Consider the following 13,964-nt stretch of genomic DNA (forward strand, 5'->3'; position numbering starts at 1 on the left):
AATTGATACAGCCACTGGGCAGAACAGTATGGCGGTTCCTTAAAAAACTAAAAATAGAACTACCATCTGACCCAGCAATCCCACTACTGGGCATATACCCTGAGAAAACCATAATTCAAAAAGACACAATGTTCATTGCAGCACTACTTACAATAGCCAGGATGTGGAAACAACCTAAGTGTCCATCAACAGATGAATGGATAAAGAAGATGTGGTACATATATACAATGGAATATTACTCAGCTATCAAAAGGAACGAAATTGGGTCATTTGAAGAGATGTGATGGACCTAGAGTCTGTCATAGAGTGAAGTAAGAGAAAAACAAGTATCGTATCATTAACGCTTGTATGTGGAATCTAGAAAATGGTACAAATGAACCTATTTGCAGGGCAGGAATAGAGACACAGACGTAGAGAACAGATGGGTGGACACAGGAGGGAAGGGAAGAGTGGGATGAATTGGGAGATTAGGATTGACGTATATACACTACCATGTGTAAAATAGATAGCTAGTGGGAACCTGCTGTATAGCACAGGGAGCTCAGCTCGGTGCTCTGTGATGATCTAGATGGGTGGGATGGGGTGGGGAGGGAGGTCCAAGAGGGAGGGGATATATGTATACATATAGCTGATTCACTTCAGTGTACAGCAGAAACTAACACAACATTGTAAAGTGATTTTACACCAGTTAAAAAAAAAGATTGCCATATTTCACATGATACCTAATAGAAACTTTCTTAAGAATAAGAAAGACAATAACTCTAGTTTTATTTTTTTCTTTTTAAGAAGTATGGAATTTACTACTTACTTTAAAAGCAGTTAACTCTAGTTCTCTATTGGAATCTTCCTTTCTGAGAATACCTAAGATTTTTCCTATTTAACCTTTTTTTTTTTTTTTTTTTTTTTTGCGGTACTCGGGCCTCTCACTGTTGTGGCCTCTCCCGCTGCGGAGCACAGGCTACGGACGCGCAGGCTCAGCGGCCATGGCTCACGGGCCCAGCCACTCCGCGGCATGTAAGATCTTCCCGGACCGGGGCACGAACCCGCGTCCCCTGCATCGGCAGGCGGACTCTCAACCACTGCGCCACCAGGGAAGCCCTAAACATTTTTTCGTTTAAAAATTTAAATCCTATTTTCTCTTTAAAAAAATGCTTGCTTCTTATCTAAATCTCAGAGGAGCTAAGTAGCCTGGACTTTCAGAATTCAAAGGTATGGAGCTAGCTCTCATCTTCACCCCATTTAGCCCAATTAGTAGGGTCTTTAGAGACCTAGCAATCCCCCATCACCCCACTTATCTTGTCTACTACCTGAAAGAAGAGTCGGAGAACATCCCCAGCTGTGAAGTTCGATGATTTATACTTCTTTTTAACTGTTTGCACATAATGGGGACTCAATATATCTTTGATATTTCCTTGGTAATTAGATTTTTTTTTCGCCTTTATCTCCACATACATACACTTGTTTTCCTAACAGATGTGCTTAAATTTGTGATGAAGGCTTAAAATCTAATTTGCCATAAAGTCCTCTGTGAATTAACATATGAGTTTAAATTCTAACTTTTGTAATATTTTAGAAGAAACCTGTGTGCAACACCCCATTACTGGCAGTAAATGAGACTCCACTAACATCTTTCATTAACTTTCCCTTTTGTTTCTTGGGTTTCTACATTGGTTTGGTCTTGAATGCTGATAAAAATCTCTAAAAAAATTTTTAAAATAATAAAATTGCTTGACATCAGGGAAAAAAAAATCTCTAAGGAAATTTCACACCTTTAATATGCCTCTGGGTCTCAACACTTTCTCATTTGATGAATTTGTCCTTTGCTTTCTAACTCAAGAGTCTCTGATTTGTTCCTAATATTTAGGATCATTAAATTAAAAAATAAGGGAAAATCATTGTATTCATCATAACACTCCTTCAATTGTTTGAGACAGAAAATTTAATTCAAATTATTGAAGCAAAAATATAATTTATTGATTTATGTAATGAAAAAGCCCATGGTATCCAGTTTCAGGCACAGTTGGATTTAGGGGCACATAGACTCTCGCCAAGATTCACTTTCTTTTCATTTCTCAGCTCTTCTTTCATTGTGTTAGCTCCGTTCTCAGGAAGACAGGGGCTCTCTTCTCAGTGGCAAGATAGCTGCTAGCGATTCTAGACTCATATTCTGCTTTCACTATTCTCCACTCAAAATAAAAAGTGGCCCCCACCCCACACCCAGCCCCAATCCCAATAAAGTACCCTGATTATGTCTCACAGGCTCAGACTGAGTCATTTCTATCCAACATGAATCTCTGTATCCATGAAGAAGAAATATACCTACAGGTCTACCCATAGGCAGTGGACTGAGCCAGCTCTGAATCAGTTGATAGCTGGGCGGAATGATTCTCTACGGGGATTCAGGGTGCCCTGACTGGAATAAAGCAAAAGGGTACAGGGAAGGCAAAAACCACAACCATTTTTTATGCTCTACTTTTGGAAGAGATGATGACACAGGTCAAAAATGAGAGAGAAGCAATAACTACGGGAATAGGGATGCACTTTTTGCTGGAAGCTGTGAAAACAAAAAAACATAAAAAGAGTTAGAGATGTTTTAGGTAGCAGAGATTGTTTTAAAAAACCACCTCATTTCTCCTTTGGTTCACTTTTTAAACTTAGAAAATTCCTAACAATAATAGTTGAAGCTAGCACTTTTAAAAAATTAATTAATGTATTTTTTATACAGCAGGCTCTTATTAGTTATTTATTTTATACATATTAGTGTATACATGTCAATCCCAGTCTCCCAGTTCATCCCGCCCGTCCTGCCACTTTCCCCTCTTGGTGTCCATATGTTTGTTCTCTACATCTGTGTCTGTATTTCTGCCTTGCAAACCAGTTCATCTGTACCACTTTTCTAGATTCCACATATATGCTTTAATATATGATATTTGTTTTTCTCTTTCTGACTTACTTCACTCTGTTTGACAGTCTCTAGGTCCATCCACGTCTCTACAAATGACCCAATTTCGTTCCTTTTTATGGCTGAGTAATATTCCACTGTATATATGTGCCACATCCTCTTTATCCATTCCTCTGTCGATGGGCATTTAGGTTGCTTCCATGTCCTGGCTATTGTAAATAGTGTGAAGCTAGCCACTTAAAAAAAAATTCTCTCTTAGAGTTCTCTAACTGACAGCTTGCTTATTTTGCAGATGATAAAACAGGTACCAAGAGGTTAAGAGGTGTACCTCAGGGTACCCAAAAAGTTGGGGGTAGGGATCTCCGGATTTCCCATCTTTATCGTCATCCGCAGCAGAATTATTTCCGTTACCATCGTCCCCATCTTAATTATCACCATCTTTATCACCATTATGAAAGTGAACATTGATTAAAGGCTTATTCTGTGCTGGGGTCATTTTAAGCACTTGCTATAAATTAACTCATTTAATCCACACAAAAACTATGAGGCATTTATCCTCATTTTTTAGTTGATAAAACTGTGACACAGAGATGTGAAGAAACTTGTCAAACATCACGCATCTAGTAAGTAGTGTAGGCAGCCATCAGACTTAGGCAGTCTGGCTCAATGCTCTATTTTTAACCGCTGTATTATCTCTCCATATATTGCATGTACATTCATCAAATTTTTTATTATAAGGTGAGCAAAAACAATTCACACAGTCCTGTTTGGTGTGTGTGTGTGTGTGTGTGTGTGTGTGTGTGTGTGTATACTGCCTACACGTACACACTCTTCATGGGAAAGGTTAGCAGCCACTAAGATGTGGCTGATGGAAGAAACACTGAAATACAAAAAATTATTGTCAGGTGTAACTACTAACTGGGAGTACAATGGGATAAGGATATAGAATGAGATGGAAGATGTAAACCTTTAAAAAAATGGTCTAGGGCTTCCCTGGTGGTGCAGTGGTTAGGAGCCTGCCTGCCAATGCAGGGGACATGGGTTCAAGCCCTGGTCCAGGAGGATCCCAGGTGCCACGGAGCAGCAAAGCCTGTGTGCCACGGCTGCTGAGCCTGCGCTCTAGAGCCTGCGAGCCACAACTACTGAGCCCGCGTGCCTAGAGCCTGTGCTCCACCACAAGAGAAGCCACTGCAATGAGAAGCCCGTGCACCGCGGTGAGGAGTAGCCCCCGCTCGCCACAACTAGAGAGGGCCCATGTGCAGCAACGAAGACCCAATGCAGCCAAAAATTAAATAAATAAAATAAATAAGTAAAATTTTAAAAATGCTCTAAAGAGTGGAATCTCCTTTTCAACCAGCCTTTGCTGATTATTTAGCATATAAAAGACATTTGAGGTAGAAAATCATTCAACTCTATGATTGCCTCAATTGTTTGATGACCATATTGTTTGATAGGATGATCAGATGTTGGGGAAATACTTTTCCATTGCTTCCACATAATATATAAGATCCCTTGAGTTTCCTGGAATTTCTATTTGGAAAATTACCAACAGTAATTTTCAAAACCCCACTTTTCTTATATAAGAGAAATTAATAATGCATACTTATTTCTAAGCTTTTGTCAAAGTTTGTGTTAAAATTGTATTATCTGAATTCTCACAGGGACCTAGGAACAATCAATACCACTTTAGCAGGTCACTCCTTAAAATGATTCTTAAGCATTTTCTGTTTTATTTTCTCTTCATTGAGGCTAGAGATCACAAGGACCTCTAACCCCACCCTTTCTCACTGTTTCGTGGGATAAGATTCTACTGAAGAGTTGTCAGCAACTGATTGACAAGGAAACAATATAACGGAGAAAGATTATGATTTGAGGGTGTGATTGGCTTTGGTATTGAAGCTCTACCCCTAGATGGTTGACTGTGATCATTTTTGTTACTTTCACTAGGCCTCAGTTTTCTCATCTGTAAAATGAGAGCGCCTCCAGGCTTTTGGAAATACTATGATCACCACTACTACTCTTCACTTTGCTTCATTGTGATTATGCTAATGTTCAAGTAAGAGAAAAACAGAGATATTACTATGTGGTAATCATACTCACCCTTCAAAATCACCTCTTAAACACCCTTCATAATAACTAGGATATTAAAAATAGCTTATTTTAATTTTATTTTCTCAGGTTAAAGTAACTTTTCTTTCCTAACTCTCTTGATACTTTTTCTCTACCTCTCATATGGTCATTATCATTTCTACCTCACATTATTATTATTATTATTGTTTTCACACAGGCAGACAATATATTTAGGAGAATAAATGGAAAAATCTGTGAATTAAATTAATTACAGTCTATAAAATTTCTCATTTCAGAACAATTCACATTAACTTTACTTTTGTATTTGTCTTTACTTTTCTTCTAGACTATTCAATGCTTTTTATTCCCTCTGTCCCTAGGACAGTACTTTTCAAATTGGAGGTTGTGATTCCATTAATGGTTTGTGACATCAGTTCAGTAGGTCATGGCCATCAATCTTTAATAATGTAATAAAATAGGTTAAGATGAAAAACACTAGTTAAATGCATGTGAAAAGATCAACTATTATCTTGTTATATATACATTTATGTGAACATATTTGTATATTTATATGAATGTGAAGTGTGTTTATAATGTCAGTAGTCAGAGCACAGAAGATTGAAGCCAATTTTAGGTTCTCAATAACATTTTTGAATGACAAAATAAATCTCCTGAAAGTGACCTACAGAGAAAATTGTCCTGGACTTTTTGTCAGAAAAAATGGGAAACGGTCTCACTTTTGTTATTTATAACCTGCTTGAATAATCTTACAAAAACCATTTAACCTTTCTAATCCTCAGTGTTCACATCATTATAGGGGGGTCAATAGCCCAAAGTTCAGGTGGTTGTAAGAATTAAACAGATAATGTGTGTGAAAGCCTTTTGTAAACTAAATTTCTATACAAATACCATTTTATTGGTGTATTATAACCTGAATTTGGTCACCTCTGCCTCAGGTATACAGTCTGGGGAGAAATGCATAATATTATGCCTTTTATCTCATGAAGTCTGAATCTGTGAGTTAGATTGTTCAGAAATACGTATTCAATCTCTTGAAAAAAAGCAAAAAAAAAAAAAGTAAAAGTGACATGCAGTATATCTAGTTAATCTTATTTGGTGGTAAATGTTATCTATAACCTCTTTCTGTCAAAATTTAGAGTGATGAGTGTTATTCTTTTAGAATATTGTCTATGGGACTTCCCTGGTGGTCCAGTGGTTAAGACTCCGTGCTTCCACTGAAGGGGTCCCGGGTCCGATTCCTGGTGGGGGAACTAAGATCCCGCAAGCCGCATGGCATAGCCAAAAAAACATGTGTTTCTTCTGTCTCTTCCTTTCTTTCTATTCTAACTGTCAATATTACTGAAGTAGACATTTGTGCCATTAAACTGTTATCCCAGCTCCATGTGCAAAGTACTTTCCCAGAATTTTTCAATTGTGTTTGAGAGGGTGGGTAACAAGTGCTATCACAACATTCCCTCCAGGCACGTATTGCCCCCATATTATAAATGAAGAAACAGGTTCAGAGTTGTCATTTGCACAAGGCCACAGAGCTACTAACATATGCCCAGCTCTCACTGGTTCCACCATCTCTGCTCTACCCATCATGCCCTGTGGTCTCCAGATTCATCCAATTACTCATTCTTTCATCCATTCGTCTGAGACAGACATGCTACCTCAAGGTAAGTGTGATGCCACAAATTGGGAAAATTACTTTGGGATAACTGAAACCCAGAGTAAAAGAAAATAGGAAACAGTAAGTTAATAAAATAAAGACTTATAATAGTAATAGTAATAGTAGCCAAAGAGTTTTGATTACTTACTTACATGTGTCACATACGGTTCTAAGAGCTTTTGCATGCGTTCCTTCATTTTCTCTTCACCGGCATCTTACAAGGTAAGTTTTATTTTTAAAAATTATTCCCATTTACATATAAAGAAACTGAGGCACAGAGAGACTAAGCCATTTGCCTGTATTCCCACTGCTAGTAACTGGCAAGATTAACATGTAAAACCACACTGACTACAAACAATTGGCTACATTTTTTTCTAGAAGCATGCTTAAGAATTTTAATTATGTGAAACATTTTCGCAAATAAACCCCTCTTCTTTGTGAACCCAATGATACAGAACAGAGCATGTATTTGTGTGTCTACAGATTTTTGGCACAGATTATTTTGCTGAAAGAAGCAACAGTTAAGGACAAATAACTAACATAACATATTTTAAGTCTTCCACGGGGCCTGAAAACATGTTTCTATGGTAACAAGTATATGTCATGTGAGGGGTGAGAGAAGAATTAGAAGAAAAAGCTATCAGTTTAGAATGTCTTAAACAATTTTTATTTTGCGAACTCACTCCTGTCGATGAGTTATGCTACCAATTTGACCTTTTGACTCCTCGAAGGCCACAGATTCCTAGGAACTCTTTGAACTTGAGAACTTCAGTTACAACTTAATGGAAGCAATTTTGAAATACATTGAAGGACTGGGGAAGCTCTGCTCTTTAATCTACTGTCTCTTCATCGGGAGAACTGCAGTGTCCCTGGCTGACCCATTTTAAACGGCTTCATGTTGTTTTTCACATATTGCGTCTGTCAGATTAAAAGGGAACCGGAGAGGAAATGTAAGTCACTGGCTCATAGGGACTTTTGGGGACATAGAATAGTTTGTGGCTTCTGCTGGTGAAAAAATCAAAAGAAGATTTCCTGAGAGGATTCCAGTTTCATGAGAAATTAGATTCTGTGAATTCCCCAGGCTGAGGTTAATAGTTAGTCCAGGTGATTGGTCAGAAGTCAAGTGGGCAGCAGCAGCCATCTGGAAAAACAGGGCTGGGGAGACCACTGACCTCACTCCCTCCCAGTGAAGGATTCTCAGATAAGAAAAACATGCCACCTCCCTTCTCCCATTGTTCATGTTTGCATCAGTCTAATACCGCTCCAGGATGTTGGAATAAGCAGAGTGTTACTTATCAGTTAATGGAAATGACTGTCTCTGGCCTTACAGATAGGCCAGAGTGAGCAGGACCTTGACCTCAGTGTGGATGCCAGTTTGAGGACGTTTGCAGCACTGCAGCCCTGATGTGTTGAGAAATGCGGACAGGCTGAATTATTAACAGCAGCAGTGATGATGGAGTAGAGGAAGATTCGGGAATATTTCAAAGGTAGACCCTGTAGCTGGGTTGCAGTTGACTTTGAGTGTAAACGAATGCACATGTGGATGAGGACAGTCTTCCTCTTTCTGAATCAAACAGGGTACGGCATCTGCTATCGAATTTGCACAGCATTTGCTCCGTCAAACGACTGTGGCTGGCAACATACAAAGATAAATTGGAATCAGCCACATGTTTTTCTAAAAAGAGACTAACACGTATTTTTATTGTGATAACTCTAATTTCTCCTGCCTTTGGTTCATTTTTCACAATATCATCAAGGCTCTTGCTACAATACTGATCTGATTGATCCTCCATTCCTTACAGACTTCTAATGGTTTCTCACTACTTACAGCATGAAGTTTGAAAGTCCTTGGCATGGAATACAAGAGGTTTTTTTTAAGCAACCTGGCCCCATCAGAACTCTCCAGCCCCTATCAGTGTCCTACTTCCTTTCTACTCTTGGCCTCTTCCTCTGTCCTACACACCCTACATTCCAGCCATCCAGAATTTCAAAATTTCCCTGAAGATACCAGGCTGTTTGAAATCTCTGTGATTCAGTATATGCTTTTTCTGCTTGAAATGACTTTTTCTCTCTTTTTTCACTGAAAACCCCCATTCCTACTTCAAGTCCCAAGTGGTCTCCTATTGTGAAGGCTTCTCACTTTCCCCAGAGAGAACGAGCGTCTTCCTTCACCGAGCAACCATAACCATTGCTCAAACATCTGGTGTATACTTAGTGCTTTTGTGTGTAGACATTTGTTCATATTTCCACTTCTCATTAGACTAAAAATCCTCCTTAGGATAGTAATTTTGCTTTATTCATTTTGTATCGCCTGGGTCCTCCTATCCCAGTTCCTGGAACAGAGAAGACAATTAAAAGATAGGAGTGGATGAATAAATCACACCTCCTGCTTTATTTTTAACAATTCTTGTTCATGAAATGACCATGACAAAAAATGAGCTTGAGGGAGAAGGTAAAATGCTATGTTTTATGCACTACCTTTTCCAGTAGAGATACTTACTCTCTCTGTCTAGAATGTCCTGTATATCTGGGCCATTGCAAAGCACATTTTCCTACAGGTAGCTGAGGAGAAAGAAGAGAGCAGAAACCAAGAAACAAGGTGAGTTTTCTCTAATCTGCCAATTGCACCATTACTGAAGGCCAATATCCATGTTTTTGGCCTTTTTCCCCCAAGCTCACTCAGAAAAACAACTTTTATAAAAGAATAGGGATGTAGAAAACAAATTTATGGTTACCAGGAGGGAAAATGGGGGGAGGGATAAATTGGGAGATTGGGATTGATGTATACACCCTACTATATATAAAATAGATAACTAATAAGGACCTACTGTATAGCACAGGGAACTCTACTCAATACTCTCTAATAAGGACCTACTGTATAGCACAGGGAACTCTACTCAATACTCTCTAGTGACGTATATAGGAAAAGAATCTAAAAAAGGGTGGATATATGTATATGTATAACTGATTCACTTTGCTGTACACCTGAAACTAACACAACATTGTAAATCAACTATACTCCAATAAAAATTAAAAAAAGAAAAAAAATGAAAATAAATAAATAAATATTTCTTTGAAAAGATTAAAAAATGAATGGTGGCCTGCAATCCTGGTAAGAGTGGATTCCATTTGGATCAATAACAATACCTTTTAGCAGCTGACAGTTATACGCACTCTGGGTCCCAGTTGACTGCAATTGCAACCAATTTCCTCTTGGGTGGTAGCTCGTATTTACAACTTCAAACAGCTCATACGGAGGGACCAGGACCTCCTTTTTGAGAGAGAAGTCTTGTACAGGTGCCCCCAGGCAGGTCAATATGGTAAATAGAGTTTGGTCCCCAAACTTCTGTGCCTCTTCTCTCAGGAAAGAGGTGGAGAGGAATTGGCCAAAGCGAATGGTGGCACCCATGGGGGCTTCCAAGTAAACGCCCTTCACCTCATGGTGCACCTCATAACACAGAGAGTCATTCCTTGTGACAATCTCTTTCCTCAGCAGCTGGATTGCCGTGGTCAGGTAGTAGTGTAGATATTTGAAATGGAATGAATGTTTATATTGCTGGGGAGACCCAGCAGCACTGGCCATGGCTCTGGAGAAGTCTGAACGAACACTGCTGTTCGACGAATAAACCAAGATGGCCACAGCATGTGTAACAGTCATGTTCTCAGGGAGAGCTTTTCCTTGTGTCAACCAGTCTAAGTGTGCACGTTGCCAGACCCTGTGGTAATTCCTACGAGATTCTACTTCTTTCGTAAAATAATCCCCTTGAATCAGGTCCTCCATGACTTGTTGGCTGCAGCCTTGGTACTGATCATCAAAGGAACCGGGTGCCAAGTCAAAGTCAATTTTAACTGCGACCTATAAGGAAAGAAAAATCTTGATTTTAATTTTTCAAATTCGATGGTGAATCTTGTTGACCTGAAGTAAATAGCGTGCCAGGTATTTCTCCAGCAAAGATAGGTCTGTTCAGGATCAGCAGAGAGTTGCAATTCAGGTTCTGCAACTGCGGTGCGCCGTGTACAAGTCCCTACAGGGCAAGGGAGGAAGAATGCTTTCATAGAGAAGAAAAGGAAGATGGGAGGGTATAGTAAACAGAGAGTTCATGGCTTTACATTCGCCCAGTCCTTGCCAGGAAAGAAGAGGTGTTTTTCTTCTTCCTGTTAGACTCTGCTATGCCGCAGGGCATGAGAGCTCCCCTTTCTGGTCTCCCGACTCTATTTAATGGAGGTTTCTGTTTTTTTAATTTTTTTTTTTGTTTTTTTGGGGTTTTTTTTTGGTTTTTTTTTTGTTTTTTAAATTTTTACAGTGTGGTAGCAGATTTGCTACCCTGTAGCAAAGACCGAGTTGTCTGCTCAAAATCAGTATTTGCTGAAGTAAGTTTCACTCATAACCATTACACTGATCCAGTCCTTCCTGTATCTGTGACCCATGCTAGATGTTGAATTTGGTTTGACAAATATTACTGAAAGCACAAAAAAACCTCATCTCCCCACGGAGGAAGTGACCCTTTTTGTATCAGTGAAAAGTCTTTTTGCATATTGAGTATTTTGAAGAAAAAAATTAATAATCAAAGTTTAATTATACTATCTGTTTCCTCTCCTAACCCCTTCACATTCTCACACAGGTGTTATAAGTAATACCTCTTTTATGAATACCTAAAACCTATATTAAGCCTTTGGCTTTGATTTAAGAAAAGACTTAAGTGATGAGTAATGTCGGGTTCTCCAAGGGGGCCCCCAGTAAATGACAACCCTCTCCTCTGCTCAGGACTTGAAATATGAAGGCTAAAATATAATTTTTACTACTGAATGAGAACATGTTGGAGCACCCATCTTTAGGTCTGATGGCTGGTGGGCTTGTTAAGGGTAAACCCCAGAATGAGCTGACTTGCCCACTTAGCTGCAGGCAGTATTGGATTGCAACCTGTCCAGGTGAGATTCTTGCCATGGGAGGAACACAGAACTCATGCCTTTTGCCATTGGGTTAATTACCAGGAGGAAGAAGAGCAAACACAGCATATCCAGTTATTCTTCCTGACGTTACCAGTCAAGTAACATCTGTCCACCTCCAGGGGAACGATGTGAGGAGAGGGTTGGACAGAGGTCAGTGGGGTTCCTGGCAAAGTCCTTCCTCTTAGAAATCAGGAGTAGGAAAAAGACATTTTCTCATGGGTAGCCAATGGAATATTACTGATTGATACCCAGTGCATATTAAATTAAAGTTAGAGATTTGAAGACAAGTTCTTTAAGTATCATCCATCCATAATTGAGAGCCATATTTTTCAGTTATCTTAATTTCAAGGTGTTTCCTTCTGGGCAAAGAAATGATACTTTCCTAATAAACAGTACTTACTAAGGAACATATTAAGAGATAAAATTCCATCCAGTGAATGTCAACAGTGTTGTAGCTGGAACTCAAAAGCATACCATTTGGTATTTTTACTATGTTATTTATGGTGAGAAGTCATCTAGTTGTGTGTAAACTGGAACAAAATTTTAAGACTGCTTAAATGATTTTAACCGATAATTCTTTAGAGCAGATTTGCAAATAATTCTACAGAATCTATTTAAGCCAAAACAAAATAAAAAATATCTTCTATCAAACCTTGTGAACTCCAGAACTTTAATCTATTACTAGATACCAAATGGGTATTCTGTCTTCTTTCTTTTTTTTTTTTTTAAAGTTGAGAGCTATGTTTTACTCAGTGGGAATTTTTAGGACTTCAAGCCCGGGAGATGGCATCTCACGTAACCCCAAGAGAATTGCTCTGAGGAAGTGAGGGGGGAGCTCGGATATATAGGAGTTTTGTAACAAAGGGCAAGTACTCGGAACATCAAAAGATTACTGTTAATTAAAGAAAACCAGACATTAAAATTAAGGAATTTAGTGCTTTTCTATGTATGGGAAGATGCAAGCGTCTGGGCTCACTGAAACTGTTTTCTCTTAACATTAGGTTATTTTTCATTATAGAGAACTTTCTAATACCTCTTTTGAGTTGATCCGTATGATACAGGATAAAGCCAAATAGACTTGGTTGATTTTGCATTATTTGTCCTACAGAAGCAATGTTTTACTTAAATTTTATGGAGAATCAAGAAAAAAATGCTATGCCTCTAGCTTCTGTGATGCCAAATCTGTAAACTGTAAAGAACTCCATAATTTTAAATAATCGTTTTCAACCCTCTTTGCCAGCATTACGTGTTAGTTAAAATGTCTAAGTGAAATTACATCCCAAGGGACTAAAGGTCATCTAAAGGTTGCACCACTGGAGCCCTGATCATAAAGAGATCACCTCCTCCGTGGTAACTCACCGTGGGTCTCTGCAGACTTGAGCACAGCAGCAGGAGAGGAAGTTGTCCTCTTAGGAGCCAGATTCTCACCTCAGGGGCTGCAGTATTTGGAAGAAGACTCCTCCTGCATCTGTTGGTCAAAGGGCAGCATTTGTTGGTGTTAAAAGCACTTCTTCGCCCCTGCAGCTTCATCCTGAAATCAGTTCTCAGGGTGCTCCTTTGGGGTTTTCTTGGGGTTGAGTCTCAGCAAGAACCTTCCTCACCTATGTCTATGTTGAGACTTCTGCTGACCACCACCAACTAGCAGTTTCCAAGGGAAGAAATCAACTCGAACTCACTTGCAAAGCTGAAATCTCTGTTGAATAGCCAGACTTGTGCACCAAATAAGGAATTCTGAAGTGAACTCAAATTAGTTTCCGACTTAAAAAAATCCTGATCTAGTCTCTATGCAGGGAAATTCCAAAGTCTTGTTACAGGTCTGGCTCACCAGCTTAGCCTTAACTTTCTTAAGAAGGCAGGAAGGGGCTTCCTAGGTGGCACAGTGGTTAAGAATCCGCCTGCCAATGCAGGGGACACAGGTTCGAGACCTGGTCAGGGAAGATCCCACGTGCCGCGGAGCACCAAATCTCCTGCGCCACTACTGAAGCCCCACGCCTAGAGCCCGAGCGCACCGCAACAACGAGTAGCCCCGTGCGCACCGCAACGAGTAGCCCTCGCTCTCCGCAACTGGAGAAAACCCACATGCAGCAACGAAGACCCCAGGCAGCCAAAAATGAATAAGTAAATAAATAAAAGAAAAGAAAAGGCAGCAGGCAAAGGCATGCACTATATGGTGTTTGGGGCCAAGTGGTTTTATCTTGAGCTGCAGCCTTTGAGTGATATGATTGGCTCGTGCAGGTCCCTGGGAAGATACCACCTCAAGGTTGGCCTATGCTAGGCTCATCTGGTACTGCTGATAGGCCCTGCCCAGAAGGGACTGCCACAAAGCAAAACAGTAGGGTTACTGCCAAAAAGAAAGCTCTCTTTGCTGCT

At 39.6% G+C, this 13,964-nt stretch overlaps 1 protein-coding gene across 1 annotated transcript; it reads right to left on the bottom strand.

Annotated features, from left to right (window-relative positions):
- Window positions 1-2,462: 2,462 nt before the first annotated feature.
- On the bottom strand, window positions 2,463-13,124 carry ART4 (ADP-ribosyltransferase 4 (inactive) (Dombrock blood group); the record flags this gene model as incomplete). Its single annotated transcript, XM_082666645.1, has 3 exons — window positions 2,463-2,554; window positions 9,792-10,500; window positions 12,954-13,124. The coding sequence occupies 3 exons, from the start codon at window positions 13,122-13,124 to the stop codon at window positions 2,463-2,465; spliced, it is 972 nt and encodes a 323-aa protein (XP_082522771.1).
- Between the last annotated feature and the right edge of the window lie 840 nt (window positions 13,125-13,964).

Source organism: Grampus griseus (genome assembly GCF_964374135.1).
Source record: "Grampus griseus genome assembly, chromosome: 11".
Lineage (NCBI taxonomy): Eukaryota > Metazoa > Chordata > Mammalia > Artiodactyla > Delphinidae > Grampus > Grampus griseus.